Here is a 19,808-nt window from a genome sequence, read left to right as displayed (position 1 = left end):
TTGAGCACCATTTAAGTTCTTTTATTTTTTTTGTAAAAATTTTTATTGATATTTTCATATTATATCCATGGTTTCAATGTCAATATGTGGAGCGAATCGACATTTCTATCCTATTATGAAAATCGATGAATGATATAATATATGCTAAACATTTTAATATATTTAAAAAGGGTAAAATATTTATTTACCGTTTGTTTTGAGGACATTAATGTTTCCATTGACACTTATGATAAAATTGTCTCCTTCTACCCTCTAATACATAATTTAACCTACATCTCAGGATACATATTTGATGAAATGGTAGCCATAATGTTCAGTCTTCTGATAATTTCTCATAAACAAACCTTCAATACTAAGAGAAATCTTTTCTTATGTACCACACACCATGAAGGGAGAAAAAGAAAAATGGGAGAAGAGGCAACAATATTAAGAAGATAAGGGCTTTGAATTAGAGAAAAATGGTTGTTGTTGTTGTTTGGTGGTGGGGAGGGAAGGAGGATATTTAGGAGATATAGCAATGAGCATCACCGTTCCAGTAAGCAGAGCTAGTGACAAGCCTAGACTGTTCACAACCATGGCTTCAGGACCCTTCCTAGGTACGTTTCTCTTTGTTTGCAACAATGTCAACTTCTCAAGAAGCCCCGTTTCTGCTGTTACCACTGCCAATGCATAACTGTATAAACCAAAAAACACGTGCCATGGCAGCACTCTTTCTCTTGTTGCCCTCACCTCCCTCCAATGCCAGAAGCTCAGAAACCCCATCATCCACTGCATTCAAACACATGTTTTAGTACAATACCATCTAAATCATCCCTTCGTTCATTCGTTCCTTCGATCAATTCTAATGTTTTACAATATAATCATTTTTTAACTTGAGCTTGAATATCTTGTAAGACTATAAAATCGTACAATAATAAATGAAGGGTAGGGGACCATAGTCAAGTTGGAATATGAGAAACCAGCAATAGATGACTCCTTGACTGGGATTCCTAATACAATGAAGAAGAATTAAAGGGTGGGTGGTGCTTCTTCAATACCAGTATTTGGTTTGACAGTGATTGTGTGGACTAGCTCAATATGCTCTATTGATTGAGAAAATTTGTCAATATCAGTAGCAGATCACAACAAGAATTCACTTGGCATTAATTCTAAGCATTTTACTAGAATGAGGCATCTGAAAAGTGAAGATGAATGAAGATTCTGGTTCTGCAACATAACCTTCTGTAAGGGACTTTCTAATTCTCAATTCCATTCATCAAATTCAGTTTTGAAGGTGATTGAAGGTTTGATAAGGTATGAAAGAGAAGTAAAAGGGGTGAAGTGAAAAGAAAACCTGAGCTCCAAACAAAGTGATGACAACCAAACCCATCCAAGAATGTAAACTGTGGAAATTAGCCAAAAAGCCACGATCCCAATGAAACTTGGTCCAAATTCCGGAAATCCCAGAAGCCAAAGCTAGCCCTTGAAGACTCAGATGAACAGATTTCCTCAAATTTCTCGAACCAGGCAACCAACTATGAACCGAAATTGCTGAAAATCAAAACGAAAGAACAAATACATGATACCCATTACACAAATGAACATAATTCATCAACATTTTTGTTCCAACCCACCTTCTCCACTGATGAGAACGAGACCAATTATCATGAACAAAGGATGCAGAACCTACAAAGGAAAACCCAAATTACCTTAAACCCTCAGAAACTGGATCGTGCATCGATAAGTAAATGGGTTCAAACAAAATAGAAAATGCAAAAGGGAAAGTGCAGTACATCGAAGAGATGATCATCACGGGAAGGGGGATGGCCGAAGCTGGAACTGAATACAAAAGCCCAAACGAAGACCAGAACGGCAACAAGCAGACCAAAGATTCTGGCAAAGATGAGTAATGGGGTCAGTGAGGGCAATGCTGCAGCCATGGGGACAGAGAAAGGCGGCCTGCAGCACAATGATTTTGGCTCAGCCAAGAGTACAGTAGTAGGCAGGCTATGGAAACTGCCGACAATGAAACTATGGGCGGACTTCAATTTATGGCTGTGCCTCCGCTGTCGAGTACACGGAATGGAATTGCGTTTGAAAATGAAAACCAAACCTGGAAATTTATCTGGGGAACTGTAGTTGGAGCCAATTTTAGAGAAGAAAATAATTAATCTTTTTCATCTGGGACTTCACAAAATCCAATCGTTTTACAATTTCCACTATTAATTTTCAGAAATTATGTCTGAAAATTGCACTGATAAACATGAGGTTGGAGGAGCCAATGGGCTTTACATAAAGTCAATGAAAGAATAAATATCCATAACCTAAATTTTAAAGGGAAATTTGAACTTTGACTAAGAATCAAAAGTCCGAGGGCTGCGGATGGATCTTGTTGTATTGTAGAATGTATAGTTTAGTTATTTTTTAAAATTACTTACTCTCTCTCCCTTTAGGATAATATAACAAAGTAAGTTGTTTTGGACTTCAACCTGTCTGAAGGGGGAAATGATTTCCTCGCTAGTTCATTTTGTTATTTCACTAATAATCACTAAGGGATCAAAAAAAAAGTTAAGAAATCAAGGCAGTGGTAGTTCCTTAACAAACTATAAGTTATGTGAAGTGAACATGTCATGGAAAACCATCTTGATCAAGAATCACAAAGCTCTACAAATCATTTACAAGTTTGACGTTAATGGAATATTCCAAAATCTGAATAAAGATTTTACCTTTTACTTCTTAGAAATACAAGATTCTTTCCTCAAATGATTCTCATCTCACTGTCTTTCGAACCATAGATGGGCGAAATAGTTGCACCAATGAAAAGTAACAATATAACAAGAAATCAAATTTAACAAAATATAAAATGATAAATAATGATATTTCGAGTCAGGCCTCAAAAGCCAAGTATGGAATAAGACGCAAGGTGACAGTTAATTACAAATGAGAAAAGGTACCAAGGATGACTTGAAGGACTAGAACTCCTTCACTACATCCTTATGGGTCGACGGAGAGCCTACAACACCAATTCTTCTTAGAACTACGTCTTCACTTTTACAACAAAGAAAAGCCCAAAACAAAGCCTCTGACGTAAAATGTGAACCACATATTCTACTCTTTATTTTCTGCACAACAGTATAAAACTTGAAAAGGGAAAAGTTATCGTTGATCCTCCTGAGATTTAGTTGCTCTCATTTGTCTGTAAGCATTCGAGCATAACCAAGAAAACCTACGGATAATAGTTATGCATTCCCCGCCCTCGACTCCTTCCAGAGTGGCCATATCCTCTCCCGTAATAACCACCACGACGGCCACCACGTCCAGAAGCATAACCACCACGACCACCTCGGAATCTTGCAAATTCACCAAATGTCTGCAGCGACAAACATCCAATACTGTGAAAAACATTTACAAAGACAAACAAATTAACCAACTCAAATAACATACCTCAGTATCCAACTTGACTTGTTCGAAGTATCTTGTCCTCCTTCCATTTTGAGCATCATTGTCAGCATTGTTGCACGAGAGAGTATCAAAAAAGTCGTCCTTATTGTACACAGACTGTGGACATAATGTGAATCAGTTTTATATTTGGGGAGGTAAACAAACCTTTTTAGAAATATTAGTGCAATGGAAGTATCTGATACCTTGATCTCTAAGTTTGACGATTCACCATCATCTTCTTCATAGACATCCTCTTCATCACTAAACTTTTCATCCCCATCGGTGTACTTTTGATGAGATTTGGTATTCTTACCAAGATGACCCCAAACTTCATCCTTGTTAAATTTTTCATTCATTGCCATGAAGTCAAAATCTTCCGTAAATCTTTCTGTTTGATGTGAGTTCTGCAAACAGAAAATCATAAATGAGTACCGAGGATGTTTTTCTTTGGAATGGGCCAACCATGCGTACAGAGCTGTCTAACGCACTACAAATATTTAATTGACAATAAACTAGCACACATGCTTATTTTAGAATGCCATCGAGCTAAAATTGAGGCTAAATGATGGAAAGGAACAGTAAATGTGGAATATACTACATAGGTTATCAAAAGTCATTGTCGTTTGATCCGAATCCTCCTATTACCATATAACAGGTACCGTAGGCATTCCTATTTACTAGACTATCTAAGTTAAGTACACATTACCCCAGATCGTCTTCCTCTACCACGTCCCCTGTAGATGTACCGAGTTTGTGAAGTTGAACCATTTGGCTGTAGAAAATACAAAATGTTAAAATATCAGAACCCTTGACAGCACAAAAAGTACATTAAGGAAACAACTAATTTATTCCTTGTACATAAGAATATGACAAGATCATAACTGCCTCAGGACAGCCTAAATATTGCCAAAAAAGGCCTGAATATTTATTCCCACAAGGACATTTAATCTTATTGTATAAGTATGTAGTACATGTGGCCACAGAGAGATCACCTTATGCATAGCTCGTGAAGGCACCGGTAATGGTAATAATGGTGGCTGAGTATCTGCTGCTGGAACAGTATGTTCTGCTGCTAATGTGGAAGATGTTTGAACCACTTCAACGTCCTTTTGAACTGTTTGCAAAGATGAAGAGGCTACAGTAGTTTGCAACAGCTGGCCAGGAGTCACAAGGGTAGGTGCAGGTACACCTGTGAGAACAGAGTTTGATGTTCCAGCAACAGAGGAAGTAGATTGAGAGATAGTTTGATAAGACAATGCTGGACCAGAAACTGTAGTAGTTTTGTTGGTAATTGGAGGCATAACAGGATTGACATCTGAACTCGCCGCCAAGGGAGAGAGTGATGGCAAGTTGGTACTAAGAGGAGCTTCAGGAAGTACTGTCTTGTTAGCCACTGAGCTTGATGAAATCTCAGAGGTCTGTGGAGCTGAGAGCACAGATGGAAGTGTCGAAGATACAGTTACTTGTGGCAATGCTGTGGAAGATAAACTAGGAGTGGTAGGATTAGCGGAGAATAAAGAAGATGGAACTTCTAATAAATTTGGCGCACCAGTTGGTAAAGAAGCATTAAGATTAGGATATTGCAGTGGCTGCTGCAAGGAAGAAGGCAATGACAGGCCAGGTGGAGGACGAAGTAACGATTGCTGATGCATGTGAGGAAGTCCATTACCGGGGCCATAATACCCTTGCCAGTACATTGGCAAAGCAAGCCCACCACCACTTGGATTTGGTGGAGGTGGCGTAGGAGAAGCTCCCCAAGACCCTACATTTGCTCCAGGTTGATATAAAGGCAACCCACCCTGGAAATTAGATCCAGGCATTCCCATTGGTATGGCCTGAGAATTAATATCAGGCAAAGGCCCACTAACAGGAGGAGGCAAGCTTGAAGAAGTCGATGCTGGACGAGGATAGTGAGACTGCAGGAGAAATTTCACCAAGTACATTGGAAGTTCACCTTAGCTTTATGCATAAAAAATTGGTGAAGGGAGGGAAGTGGGGAAGGGGAAGATTTCATTTTACCTGAATAATAGCTGGATCGTTGTTTATCAAGGATGTAGTCTGAACAGGTGGAGAAGATTTTACCTGTAGATCCTGCAGCAAGCACCAACAAGTCAAAACAAATTATATATATCCTCAATGCACACCATCTACCAATAATGGTGGTTTAAATAAAACACCACATCAAGAAACTGACAGATTGGCAAATGGAGCTAACCTCCCTATCATGACAACATGACTTATCTGTACAACAGGGTTATACGAAAGCCGACTCTGTACTGTTATAAAATAATAAAAAAAAGACTGCAAAAATAAAATAAGAAGCTACAGTATAATTTACAAAGTTTCACTGGCAGCACAAAGAATACCATGCTGTCACATACTAATCATGTAATTACATATACAGTCACTACCACATTATTAGTTAATATCTCTATCAAATTTACCTTGATATCACTTCCACGGAACAAGATGTATTCAAACACTTTGTCACTTGGTGGGACTTGTGGTCCGTCCTTCTTTCTCCCTTCTGTTCCAAATGACCGTACTGAAAAGAGAAATATAAGAATATCACATTAGCATAAGTTTCCCTGGCATCCTGAGAATGGCTTAATACACATCCAAATGATTTCACAGATAATCTAATGAGAATTTCAACAACTGTTTGTCACCCGGTGGATGGAGTTGACTTCTTCTAACATGAGGAAATGGATTCAATATTTGAAAAGATTTCAGTACAAACCTACCTCAAATCCAGCCAATCTATAACTGCACAGTTATGGGCCAAGGTTTCATGTTAATACAAAGCTCACCTTAACCCACCAGGTATTACATTATGATGCACAAAGGCAAAACTAACTAACAACAGGAAACAACACCCCAGAAAAGTTGAGCACTAGGAGCCCCTGAGATAATTCTACAATTCCTCTGAAGAGAAATTTCTCGAAAGATAACCAAAAACAGCATTTTCCCGGAGCATTTTGGCCTGCATTCCTAATACTACTGGGATGTCCATGTAAAAATTGCTCTATGCAAAAATGGTATCTGCCCACAAATGATATTGGCTCTCCTACATACTTTTACACATTTCACCGCTATTAGGACAGAGACGAAGAGCCAAAGCAGTGCGCATTTTCAACTTCAAACCAGAGTATTGTATAATCTGTATTGATTATTTTTTGAACAAGAGAGCCATAATAGAGAAGTTATAACTTTGGAGATGTTTAGGCCAACTATCTTCCCAAAAGCTAACGTTTTTACCACTGCAAACCTCATGAGAAAATTAAGGATCCATTCTTATTTACGTTATACTACAACAATCCAATGAACTTCTTTGCTGAGGTTACGTTAAACTTAGGTAAAAACTAGCCTCCTAGCCCTCCATATACTGTCAAAATGTGCTAGAAGCTACAAGATGCCCCCACAAACCTCCACACCTCTTTGGTAGTCAAGGAAATGTTCTTCAATTACAAGTTCCTTATTTCAAGTACCACATCACTTCCACTTGCCACCTAGTTTTTTTTTTTAACTGTGAGTGTCCAGACCAGCTTACGCACACCTCGACTAATCTTACGAGACAACCCGTCTGACCTAAAACATTTGGGTTTCAAGGTAACTTGTAGGAAGTTAATTCCTAGGTAGGTGACCACCATAAATTGAACCCATGACCTCTTAGTTATTTATGAGACTATGTTTCCTTTTGTCACATCACTTCCTCTTGCTACCTAGTAATTCTAGCCTGATCAATCAGATGAACACCTCCTTTACAATATTCCCCAATCCCCCAAAAGAAAATGGTATCATCAACATGTTGAAGATGGTTAATTTGAATGAGATACTTCACTGCTTAGGCTCCCTTAACTAGAACTTTAGGAAGAGTCAGTTTGTAGCAGGTCTCCATAACTAATATATCTTGCAAATTTGATTCTACCTTTAGGTTTCAAATTCTTAAATCATAATAAATTTTTAGGGAAGAAACATTTCATTGAATAAATTAAATAAGGGGAGACCTCAAACACCTATAGGTGTTCACAAAAGAAATTTCCAAGTCCCAATGAAATTGTGCATTTCATTGCGTAGAAGGATCTTTCTAATTCTATTCACCGGAATTATGAGTGTATGACTATGACAGAAGCTTATAAACATTATCCTTCAAACTAAATCACATATAAGAAACATCAATCTAAAATCTTCTATTAACTGGTCTACTAGCTACTAATTCCATCATTAAGTTCTGATGAACCCTACATATTAAAGACCGCCAAGTATTTGTATAGTTGACACTGAGAGGCAGACAAGAATATTTGGTGAAAGCAAAAGCGTAAAAATTCTGCAACTTCAAAAGACTTGAGCAAACGGGTTGCCAGCAAAATAGTGAGCAGGGGTCGATACGAGTTCACAGACCATGTTTCAGCAACCAAAGAGTTAAAAAGGACGCAATACAACAACCAGAAGACGCAGAATGAAGAAAGGGCAAACAAATATGACACTGCCCTCGGCAAACTCTCCAGGCAATTCAACTGCAGTAATAGGGAGAGCGATTACCAGCCGGGATGTGGTCTAAGGAGTTAAAATCGTGAATTTAGTAAAATTTAAATCACATAGCTAGTAAAGGATCCAAGACGAGACAGAATGAAGAATTAACCAAACAATCCAATTGTTTCTCCCAACTAACAGAGTGAAAAAAAAAGAGACCAAATTCACAATCAGAACCCAAAAGTCAAAACCTAGAATTCGTCAGAAGAAACTTCACCGATCTAATAAACACGGAATGGATCCAATGAGAAACAAACGAAACCCTCGTCTACCCGTAAAGAGAAAAGGCGAAAATTAAAGAGTAAAAGAAGAAGAAGTTACCATTTCTCAGTCCGATACTGGACTCTTCGGTGTTGATATTGTAAAGAACACCTTCATATCTAATCTCACTCTTGGAAGTTAAGCTAATCAAGCTTCCAATATATGAATCGGCGGCTGAACTGGATCTGGAAGCACTCTCGGAAGCCATAACCTCCGACCCAGAAACAAATCTGAAGGAAAAAAGAGAGTAGGGTTTTGGAAGATGGGGTTAAGTTGTGAGGCGAAAGTAGCAGGAAATTGATGAAAAAGCGCTTTGTGCGATGGGTTTGCGTTTTTAATTATACAAAAACCATTCGTTACTATAGAAATCTGTTTAAGAAACTGCTCCAATTGCCGTGGAATGTGTCTGTGGATAACCCAAATGCCATCGCCATCGCCATCGCCTCCACTTATCTCCAACTTTTTTAGTTAATTTGTAAATTTAGTCACATCCATTCTTTAAATTTTTATTTAATCTTTTTTATTCTTTCAAATTCATTCATCCACTAATTACGATATTACATTATATCGAACTTTACAAATACATTTACCACTTTTAAATTTATTACATACACAAAAGTTACAAACCGACCTATAATTGAGTTGAATAGATAAAAGTAACTAACTCGTCATTTGAACTCCAACAATTAAACAGCACGTCAACTTCACTAATTAATCTATAATAATTATCAACTCAAACTCTCTAAAAATAACTACAATTAAGTATTTCTACGGAAAGAAAAATATTCTATTTGAATTTTGATTAAGATAGTCAGGTGCCACTTTTAGTTATAGTTAAACATAATATCATTTTTAAGTTGTCCTATCATAAAACCTACTTATGAATATGGGACATGTCTATGTGTCTAACTTAATTATTTTCTACCTTATAATAATTTTATATTTATGTTTTTTAAAAAAATATTATTGAGAAATTATTGTAAATGATAAAATATTAAAAATATTTACAAACTATAGCAAAATTTCATATTTGATTATTATAAATGTAGATAGATTTTTATTATCTAATATTGTCACTTATCAACATTAATAAATATTTATCCACATCTATCAATCATAAGATTTGAAATGGAAAAATGAAAAAATCTTTCCTTAGTATAAATTAGTGTATTGCAATTTCTACCAATATGGGCAAAATAAATCTTTTGTATTTTTATGCAATCACAATTCATCTATTCATATGAAATTTAGACTTGTGATCATTTCCAAACTTTATCTTTTATTTTCCTAAGAGAGTGTGAACATTCAAACAACTTTACTTGATGTATTTATTAATTAATAATATATACTTAATTAACAATAATAAATAAATTTTATATATCTATTTATTCTTCAACCAACAATAAAATAAGGTGTAATTATGTACTAATTTGGTCTGATAGAGTTATGTTCGGTGTTATAATTATTGTGATTTATTTTAAAACCATAAAAAATACATAATGGAACTAAAACGGTATATGGCAAGGCGAGGCGAGGCAAGGCTCCATTGAAAAAGGTATGAGTCCATGCTAGAGAGAAGAGAAACATTTAATGGTTACATAAATGGAGACTATATGTATCTTTGTTTTAGGGCTTCTAAGTATGGTCTGATTACCAATTTTTATATGCCTATATATGCATTATTATTCCTTAACAACAAATAAAACACCCATTAACAAAAATCCATAAATTTGTAAAACAAAGTTTTTGCATTATTAGTTATTGCACGTGTCTATGATTGGCCGAAAGTGCATGCAGACATTGTTCTATATTTTGAGTATATTTAATATATATATATATTTATTTTTTGGACTATGGTATTGGGATGTTTATACAAATAATGTTATTATGTATTTTTAAACTAGGTAAATAGATGGGTAATTGTAATTGAGCAATAATTAAGAATATAACAATATTTTTTAAAATATAGCAAACTATCGCTAATAAATTTATATGGTCTATCAGTGGTAGACTTCTATCATTAATAAAATTTGATAAATTTTGCTATATATTTATAAATTTTTGCCATATACTTAATTATTTTAAACTTAATTATTAATTTTGCTACTATTTCTAAAGGAATTGTTTTGAGCGTAGGTTGATCATGCGAGTCCAAAACTAGATTTGACTTGGTCCAAATGTACATCAAAGCCCAAAATTAAATTTATTGGATCCAAAAACTAGATTTATGGATCAACCAAACTCAAATATGCAAAGCCCATAACACGATCTTATAAATAAAGGATCTCTCAAAATTTAGGAATTTAGGGATAGTTGCAAATTTAACAATTAAATTCAAAATAATTAAGCATATAGCAACATTTTTAAAAAATTACAAATATAGCAAAATTTGTCAAATTCTATCAATGATAGAGTCTATCACTGATAGATCATGTTGTAAAAATTGGTTTATCATTGATAGATCATACGAATCCTGCTATATTTGCAAATTTTTTTAATGTTATTATATTCTTAATAATTATTCTTCAAGTGATCCTCCATAACAATTATCCAGAAATTTAAGGTTTTGGTTTGTGATTTGATTTTATTTTAAAAATAAAAATAAAAAAACAAGGAGAGCAGAGTGATTAAAACAACACTCCAAATCGCTCATTTTACAAAATAATAAAGGATTGTTTTCTTTGTTTTCAACAACCAAACATATATTTTGAATTTTAAATCCAAGTTTCAAGATTTCAAACAGAAACCAAACGTGTTTGCAAATACGACAAGAAAGAAAATTTTGTTTTTGTTTTATACTAAAAGTTTGGATAACAAACCAAACAGTCCACCAAAGTATAAAACTCCCCTAAAATTTGAAAAACAAACTTCTTGCAAATACAAGTCAATACAAACATGAACACTACTTTATGAAGTTGAAAATACAAACATCAATTATTATTCCAACAAAACTTAAAGTTGAAGAACATTTATACACCTCCATCCTCATGTTATCACATTCAACATAAATATATAAAAAAAAAAACAAATATTAGAAATCTAACCACAGCTACACAAATAAATAAAAACTCAAATAAACTCCACAATATATTTAATTATTGGTTATCGTTGTTTCTAATTATATATATATAGATGTGAGTTGGTAAGTGTTTAAATAAATATTTATAGTTAAGCATTTGAAAGAAAATAAATACAAACAAGCTTAGTAGAATCTGACAGGAGGAAGAGTACTGAGTTTGTAATTAAACTTATTTTTTTGAATGAAAAAAGTACATAAATTACAAACAACAACAGATGGTGAAATGTGAGAGAGTGACTAAAAGTAAAGGATGAAAATACAATTAATAAAGACGAAAGAAAATCAACGACCAAAAATCATAAAGTCACATGCAGCATCCCTATGTCACCACTCAATATTTCAAGCACCTACTTGCATTATTTCTAAACCCATTACTTTATACATTATATATAAAAGAATTTTCTTTTCCTTCACAAAATTCATGAATTATTATATATGGGTGTGATCCAAATGAACTATAGATATGAAATATCAAAGCATGCTTTGAATTGGATAGTTTCGTAATATAATATTCCATGTATTGGGTTTGTGAATTGTGATCCATACCCTAGAGATATATTAAAATGGAAGGGTTACCATATTTTGGCATGCATATGTATATATATAGCTTAACAAAAAAGAATATGACACACCATTTTTCATATATTTATTTACCTATTCAAATAAATTACACCATCTAAGTCAAACAAAGGTAGAAAAAAAAGAGGTTTTGGATTAATGAAAAAATCACCCACAAATTGCTGTTATATAAGGTAAAAGCAATAATGGAATGATATAAAGAGTGTAAGAGAAAGAGAGAGAGGAAAGGTAATTGAAAGAAAAGAGTAATAATTAGTGAAGGAAAGAGGTTTTAAGAGTTATATAGAGTAGTAGTAGTAGTAGACGTAGTAGTAGTGGTAGAGAAGCAGAGGATAGAAAATGACGTATCAATAGAGAAATAGCTCACACCAACCACGTGCCTCTCACATGTGCCTCCATTTTTTTCACAAACCCTAATTTCCTCTTTTTCTTTTTGGTCGCAGCAGGTAAATTCGCCGTGGGGATGGGGTAATGTAGGCGGCAGACGGCAGCGATGCGGTGGTAGTGGACGTAATTGGGTGGATCAGATCAGATCAGATCAGATGTATTATCAGAAGGCTGAATTGAATCATGATTGTTATATATTAATCCATCTCATCTCACCTCTCACAAACCCTAATTACACTTTTCGTTTGCATTTATTCATTTGGATGAAACGAAATCAGTAATTCAGAGATTTCTTTTCTTTTCTTTGAAAAAAAAAAAGAAAAAAAAAGATGGAATGTCGTTTTCGTTTCTGCGATTTTGTGAGTGCTACAACGAAGAAAAGCAGCAGACCAATGGCCAAAGTATGTCCTCTTCTCGAGCCGCGCGGCTCTCCCCAACCCCATTGCCAATCCCCCTCCCATGCCCCTATACCATCTTACTTTTTTGTCACTCTATAGCTTCAATTTCTTTAAAGTTTTTCATGATTTAGTTCAAACTTCATCGTTAATTAATTTCATTACATATTGGGTCTGCATGTGGTGTGGAATATTTTTTTGAAAATTTTATCATTACTTTTTACTATTTTCAAAATGTGTCCTTCTTCGACCTTCACAAGTACCCTTTTTTCACAAAAGAAATTTCCATTTTCCTTTGTGCTATAGATCCTCATGACTTTGAGTGTTCGAGTTCCAATTATTACACACTGAAATCACAAAGTCATTATTATAATTACGAATTGGGAATCGTGAATTGTATTGAAAACAAGACAATTTAATTTAAATATATTCGAATTGCAATGCAACTTCATTATTAATCAGAGTAAATAGTAATTAACTTGGACTTAGACTTAACATAATCCACTGATTAGAAAAAGTAATGTTGCCTTTTTTGCACTTTATTATTTCTCGTCGGTAATTAATGCAAAACACCACACAATTACAAATAATTGCAAAAGTTTATATATAAAGAGTTCATGATAACTTAAATTACAATAAAGTAAAATGTTTGAATTCATGTATGGAATTATAGCTATAGCCTCAATTGTGTATAGGTTAAATGAAATATAGACTGACTTTTTTTGTTTAAATGCTCATTATTACTAGAGAAAATAAATAACGTTACGTTGTAGTTTTTTAAATTTTCCTAATAGTTTTAAATAAGTTCATATATTAATATATGGACTGATTTTGTATAATGAAAACCAATAATTTAGAGACCTCACCGTAGCCAAAGTATGAAAAATCAAATCAACCTATTTGGATTGAAGACCATTCATTCAAGTATATAGAGCAGATTTCATACTCACTGGTTTTTAGATGATGTCTAATCTCGCTTTTAATATATTTTTCTCCTTGTATGAAATTAATAAGATTTCAACACAAATCAACATTTATCTTGATATTAAGATAGTGGTAGCGTTGACTATCGATCAAATTATATTATTGATATTTTTTTAGAAGGTTAGATTGAACTTCATAGCAAAAATAAATCATAACCTTCAAATATAGTTAAAAGTTGTAAGCATGGACACTAGTTCTTTTTTGTGTGTGATTATTCATTAAACCAAACACATAAATACTATTACTTGATGTAAAACTTGAATTTTACTACTTTAAAAAAAGGAAATTATTATTAACTAGAAAAGTAGGATGATATTTTAAAATAATTTAGGAAAAATGGTACTTTTGAAACTATTAAAGTCAAAAGAAACATAAACGTGTAAACTCTATAGATGGTCACATTTAAGTTTAGTATTCAAACCCGTAAAATTGATAGTTTAGGTAAAAAATGAAGTAAAAAAGAGAAAAGCAGTAAGTAAGAAGAAAAGGCATAGAGTGTTATAAAATCCAAACACAAATAACAAGAAACCACATTCCAAAATGAAGAAAACTTTGATATTAGAACAAAAATTAAAAAGGGTTTATCTCCCAACACAATACAATGAGAATCACATCTCACATCAACACATCAACACATCAACAACTGCAATAATATCCAGCTCTAACTGTGCCACCATTAAAGGCCAAGCAATCATCCTCCCACACTGTTAAAACCCTCAAATGCCTCCCTTTGTCCTTTTCTCTATTCCAAAAACAAATAAATACACTTCAAAATCCAACACCCAATTTTAAAAACAAAACCGATTACCCAAAACCCATACATGCTCAATTCACCTTCTCTCTCTTCTGCATCCCAAAAAGCTAAAACAAAAATGGTCCCTTGAATCCCCCCATTTAGTTCTCTTCCCTCTCACACCCCTATATACCCCTAACTCTAAACCCTAATTCTACACCTTTTCTCTTAACTCTAAAACCATAATTCTTCCAACTACTTTACTCTTTTAGCCTTCCTATCCTTCGTAGCAATAAATTTTTGTTTAACTAAATTATTTCTCTGATCAAAAAGGGGGTTCCTCTTCTTTTGCTTTCCCTTTGGCATTCCAATGCATACAAAGCAAAGGACATTGCCCCACATTTCGCTTTCACTTGAGCTTGAGCCTTTAGCCCCTTCAGTCATTTTATGGCTCTCTGATCTTTATTATTGTTATTACTATTATTGCTTTTTGGCCCTTTTTGAGAATTGTGCTTTGCCTATATACCCCTTTTCACTTTTCTCTTCTCTTCTCCTCTCCTCTCTTCTCTTTACCACCGTGTTCTGCTCATTTCCATAAACTCAACCCACAAACACCATAAATCTCTTTAATTATTTGTTTCTTATGACTCTTTTCTTCATCTAGCTCTTTTCTTCTTCTGCCTCTTGTGAACTTCATGCAGTACTTACCCATTTCAATCTCTTCCTGTTCCATTGATTATTTCAACTTTTGAATACAACAGCACAATCTAACTGATTCTGATTTCCTCCTCTCCTTGGTGCGGAAATGAGGAAGCTGTTTATTGTTATGTTCTTTGTCTGTTTGGGAAGTTGGAGAAGCTATGCACAAGACAGTGGAGAAGCTCCAATGGAGAAAACAGAGATGGATTCTCTGTTCTCTTCTATTCAAGGCTTTGTGGGTAATTGGTGGAATGGCTCAGATTTATACCCAGATCCCTGTGGATGGACGCCAATACAGGTAACTCTTTCTTTCAAACTACTCTATTTTTTTAGTTTCTATTATTGTTTTGAAACTTCCCAATTGAGGAAACGCTTGAGAAAATAGGACACTCTGTTCTTTGAAGAAATTTTTACATCCTTAATGGAAAGTGGAAAGTGTTGTGATTTTTGAGAGAATGTTTTTTTCAGGGGGTTTCTTGTGATATATTTGATGGGCTTTGGTATGTCACTTCACTAAACATTGGACCAACTCATGACAATTCTCTAGCTTGTTCCCCAAATGCTCATTTCAGACAGCAATTGTTTCAACTCAAACACCTTAAAACTCTGTCCTTCTTTAACTGTTTCGTCTCAACAAAAGGGAAGAATTCTGTTTCACTCCCAACTGGAGAATGGCTTAAACTCGCCGGAACTTTAGAATCTCTTGAGTTCAGATCAAACTCCGCACTTTCCGGACAAATTCCTGCCAGTTTAGGGACTTTGTCAAAGCTGCAATCTTTGGTTCTGTTACAGAACGGATTCGTCGGTGAAATACCAGAAAGTTTTGGCGATTTGATCGAATTGAAACGATTGGTTCTTGCTGGGAACTCACTCACTGGGCCAATCACTCAAAATCTAGGCAAGTTAAGCGAACTACTGATTTTGGATTTGAGTAGAAATTCGTTGTCGGGTTCTTTACCATTAAGTTTGGGAAATTTGACGGCCCTTTTGAAGCTTGATCTAAGTGAGAACAAATTGAGTGGAATTTTGCCTAGTGAATTAGGCAATATGGGAAATTTGACGCTTTTGGACTTAAGCAACAATAGCTTCTACGGTGGATTGAGACAGTCGTTTGAGAAGATGAGTTCCTTAGAAGAAATTATCTTATCCAGCAACCCAATTGGGGGAGAACTCAATACCATAAACTGGAAAAATCTACAAAATTTAGCGATTTTGGATCTTTCCTACATGGGTCTGTATGGGGAAATTCCAGATTCATTATCTGAATTGAAAAGTCTACGGTTTTTGGGACTTAGCCACAACAATCTAACAGGAACCCCCTCTCCAAAACTTGCAAACCTGCCATTTGTTAGTGCAATTTACTTGTTTGGAAACAATTTGTCTGGTGACCTTAAATTCTCCCAACAGTTTTACGGGAAAATGGGAAGGAGATTTGGGGCATGGGACAATCCTAATCTGTGTTACCCCATTGGAACGTTGGCGGCAAAAAATGCTCCATTTGGTGTGAAGCCATGTGAGGAAGAAAAAGAAGAAGAAGTGGTGAAATTGATGAAGAAACCCATCTCCAAGGCGAGTTTTGATACAAACAATTGGAATTTTGATGTTTCAAAGGGCTATTCTCTAATTGGAAATGAAGAATTTTGGTTGAAATTTGTGGGGAACACATTAACGATGGTTCTGTTAATCAATATGCTTTTATGAAATAGAAACAGAGGTTTGTATTTCTAAGTGTTTGGTGTGAATTTGAAAGCTAACGTCCTTAAAGAAAAAAAAAAAAAAGGAAATTACTTACTTTTTCTATAAAAAAAAAAAAAATGTTATTTGTAATGGAGTTTACTTTGTTTCAACTTCAACCACTAAATTTGGTTGTGTAAGTATTAGTATTAGCTTTTATTTGTGTAATACTATATCAGAATTTGCGTTATATTCAAACATATTATCAATTTGAGCATTTAAGAAAGAAAAAGAAAAGATAGAAAAAGGATAGGGGGAGAGGGGGTGTCAGGGAGGTAGCAATCCCAAGGTGGAGGCAGGTAACGCTCTTTTATTTATACCAACTTTCCCCTTTTTGCATACCCAACTCTTTAACTATCCCCTTTTATCTTAGGGTCTTTTTAGCTCTTTCATCTTACTTCTTCTTATTAATTATACCATAATTATTTTTTAAAATGTTTCTAAATGTAATTAAATATCAACTATAAACCGTTAAATTTTGTTATATATTATTTCTTATGTCGTGTTTAGAGGAAGGTTATATAAAATTATAATAATTTAAAACTCTCAATTTGCTTATTTGCTTATTTGTTATTAATCGAAAACTATAATAATTCATCCAACACCAAAGAAGAAGCAAATGTTTTGGTAAACTCCCACGCATAGACTACTTTGGACTGACCCGGGTCATAAAGGGTTTGGGCTGGATTGAACTTCAAGATGGGCCGATGCTACAAAGGCCCATTTTAAACCCTTGGAGTTAGGTTTATGGTTCAAATTTTCTATCATTAAATTTGTGTGTTTTTTTTTTTTAAATACAATTGCACCCAATTAAGAAAGGTTAAAATGTGTAAAAGAAAAGAGGAAGTAAAATGTGTATTAAGTCAAAGCAGCAAAGACTTGATATTTATAATAAGAAAAGAGCCGCAAAGGGAATAGGGAAAGACTGGGAATTTGAATAGAGAAAGCGAGTAAAGACCGAAGAGAGAAAGAGAAAGAGAAAGAGAAAGAGAAAGGTATTTGCATTTTTTATAATTCCAAATCTCATCTCAACACGACCCTTTCCAATCTTAGTTTTCCAAATATCATTGATACCAACAAACCAAACCAATCTTATTTTTTCAAATTTCAAGTCAACCTTCCAAATACTTTTTTTCCTCTTCATCTTTCCAAATAAAACCACGTTTCATTCACGCCTATTCTTAATACCTTCCATCAACTTAGGCCTTATGGAAATACTTTCTTTAATTAATATCAATCCAACCATTTGAATTCGACAAATTTTAACTTTTACCTAATAGTTTTACGGGTTACTATACCATAGCCAAAATTTAATTAAAATAAAACGTTATTTAATATATATTGTAATCAAACACTTCAAAATTAATATTAAAACACAAAAGTACATTTAAGAAAAACTTGAATTTAAAGTCTAATTCATCATTGCAGTTTTCTTTAGAAAAAGAAACAATTAGATCCTCGAAAATTAGGGTCCTTGACATTACTATGGTTACGTTCATGAAATACAAAAGGTTGAATAGGTCAAATGCTTGATTAAACCCAAAATAAAAATCATGTGAACTAATTAATCATATTTTTAAAACCCCATTTAGAACAAATCTTCAAAATACATCAATTAAACCCATACTTTATTCAAAACTATACAGAAACGTTTTAAGATTTAAAAGTTGTGTGTTTACATAATTGTGTTGTTATTTGATTGTTTTGGAATTCTAACTAATTGATGTGTTACACATTGCATAATGTATAAGAAATTTAATTGGAATTTCATAACTAAAATCCCAATCTATACCAAATTTGAATGAGAAAAAATCAAAATCATAGTTAAAATGACAGCTCAAAGACTTGGAAAATTATTTTCATTTCTAACATATGAAGTTTACTGATTTGTATTCGTCAAAACATGACTTCATATTTTACAAAACTAAACCACTTGAAATGCTTAAAATATAATTTACAATAATTGTGTTGTAAGAATTGAAACAACAAATTTCTGAGTTTGCTATGGTGTCTATTAATTATTAATTAGTTCCATGTTTTTTTAGCAACAGATCAAAGTTTAAACTTTAATTGAAAATTATGAATTTAGTTTAAGATCTTTCTAATGAATTTTAATCTTTGAAGTTAGTATGTAGATTGATAGTCATTAAATCTTAATGAGATTTTCAATAGTTAAAGTCAACATCTTTACAAGTAAACAATTATATACTAAAATTTAAGATTAAATAACTAATCACAAAAAGCATACTTTTCAACTTGTGTTCAATAAAACACCAATTTCAATCCACTAAAAATAAGTTAATCCAATTCAAACAGCCCATCTAATTATTTTCAAATAGAAGTTATTGTTGTTGAATCTTTTCACTGTTTAGAATTGTTTATTTTTATACAACATACATAAATTATAGTTAACATCTTTTGAAAGAAAAAGATATATTACTTGAACAATAGTGTAGAAAGAAAGATAGAGAGGAAGAGTTGGAATAGCATTTAATATGGAATTAAGGTATAGTGTTGTGTTATAAGAGTATATAATATATTATATACACACATATAGTGATAGGCTTTGGTGTGACACCAACCCAATTAAGCCTACCTAACCTATTTCCCACATCGACTTTGGCGCACTATGATTTTCATATTTTGTAAACCCAATAATCTTTTGTTGTGATGTCATTCATAACTCATCTTCTTCATTTTCAAATTCTTCCAACTTTCAAATTCAATTTCATATTCTTATCTATTTTATATATATGTTTTTTTTTTTTTAATATTTGAGGGATTTTTTCAGCCGTCGTTCCATAAACTTTCAATATTATATTTAGATTTTCTAACTTTAAATATGGTTTGAATTGATGGATGAGAAATTTATTTTAAAGTATTTTATCTCCGGATGTCACGAATTTTAAAAGATTTAATTTGATTCGAATTAAATCTTTAAGAAGTATGTAGGGAGTTGAAATGTAATTAAGATTATTACTATAAACAAGATAGATGCTTAGAT

General features: G+C 33.5%; 3 protein-coding genes across 3 annotated transcripts; 1 reads left to right on the top strand and 2 right to left on the bottom strand.

The window, feature by feature from the left end:
* Nucleotides 1–159: 159 nt before the first annotated feature.
* Nucleotides 160–2,208, bottom strand: LOC101205948 (probable transmembrane ascorbate ferrireductase 4). Its single transcript, XM_011657452.2, has 4 exons — nt 1,773–2,208; nt 1,614–1,665; nt 1,334–1,530; nt 160–768 (listed from the first exon to the last, which is right to left on the bottom strand). Exons 1-4 carry the CDS (start codon nt 1,917–1,919, stop codon nt 427–429), a joined length of 738 nt encoding a protein of 245 aa, XP_011655754.1. The 5' UTR covers nt 1,920–2,208; the 3' UTR covers nt 160–426.
* A 595-nt stretch (nt 2,209–2,803) lies between these two features.
* Nucleotides 2,804–8,654, bottom strand: LOC101205721 (protein decapping 5). Its single transcript, XM_004135072.3, has 8 exons — nt 8,275–8,654; nt 5,865–5,965; nt 5,440–5,511; nt 4,413–5,336; nt 4,127–4,192; nt 3,624–3,824; nt 3,424–3,537; nt 2,804–3,349 (listed from the first exon to the last, which is right to left on the bottom strand). The coding sequence occupies exons 1-8, from the start codon at nt 8,420–8,422 to the stop codon at nt 3,206–3,208; spliced, it is 1,770 nt and encodes a 589-aa protein (XP_004135120.1). The 5' UTR covers nt 8,423–8,654; the 3' UTR covers nt 2,804–3,205.
* Nucleotides 8,655–14,740: 6,086 nt separating this feature from the next.
* LOC101215091 (piriformospora indica-insensitive protein 2) lies at nt 14,741–16,996 on the top strand. The gene is made up of 2 exons (XM_004135364.3): nt 14,741–15,368; nt 15,539–16,996. Exons 1-2 carry the CDS (start codon nt 15,177–15,179, stop codon nt 16,769–16,771), a joined length of 1,425 nt encoding a protein of 474 aa, XP_004135412.2. The 5' UTR covers nt 14,741–15,176; the 3' UTR covers nt 16,772–16,996.
* Nucleotides 16,997–19,808: the final 2,812 nt, after the last annotated feature.

This window comes from Cucumis sativus, chromosome 5, assembly GCF_000004075.3.
Source record: "Cucumis sativus cultivar 9930 chromosome 5, Cucumber_9930_V3, whole genome shotgun sequence".
Lineage (NCBI taxonomy): Eukaryota > Viridiplantae > Streptophyta > Magnoliopsida > Cucurbitales > Cucurbitaceae > Cucumis > Cucumis sativus.
This window is presented reverse-complemented; position numbering and strand designations above follow the sequence as displayed.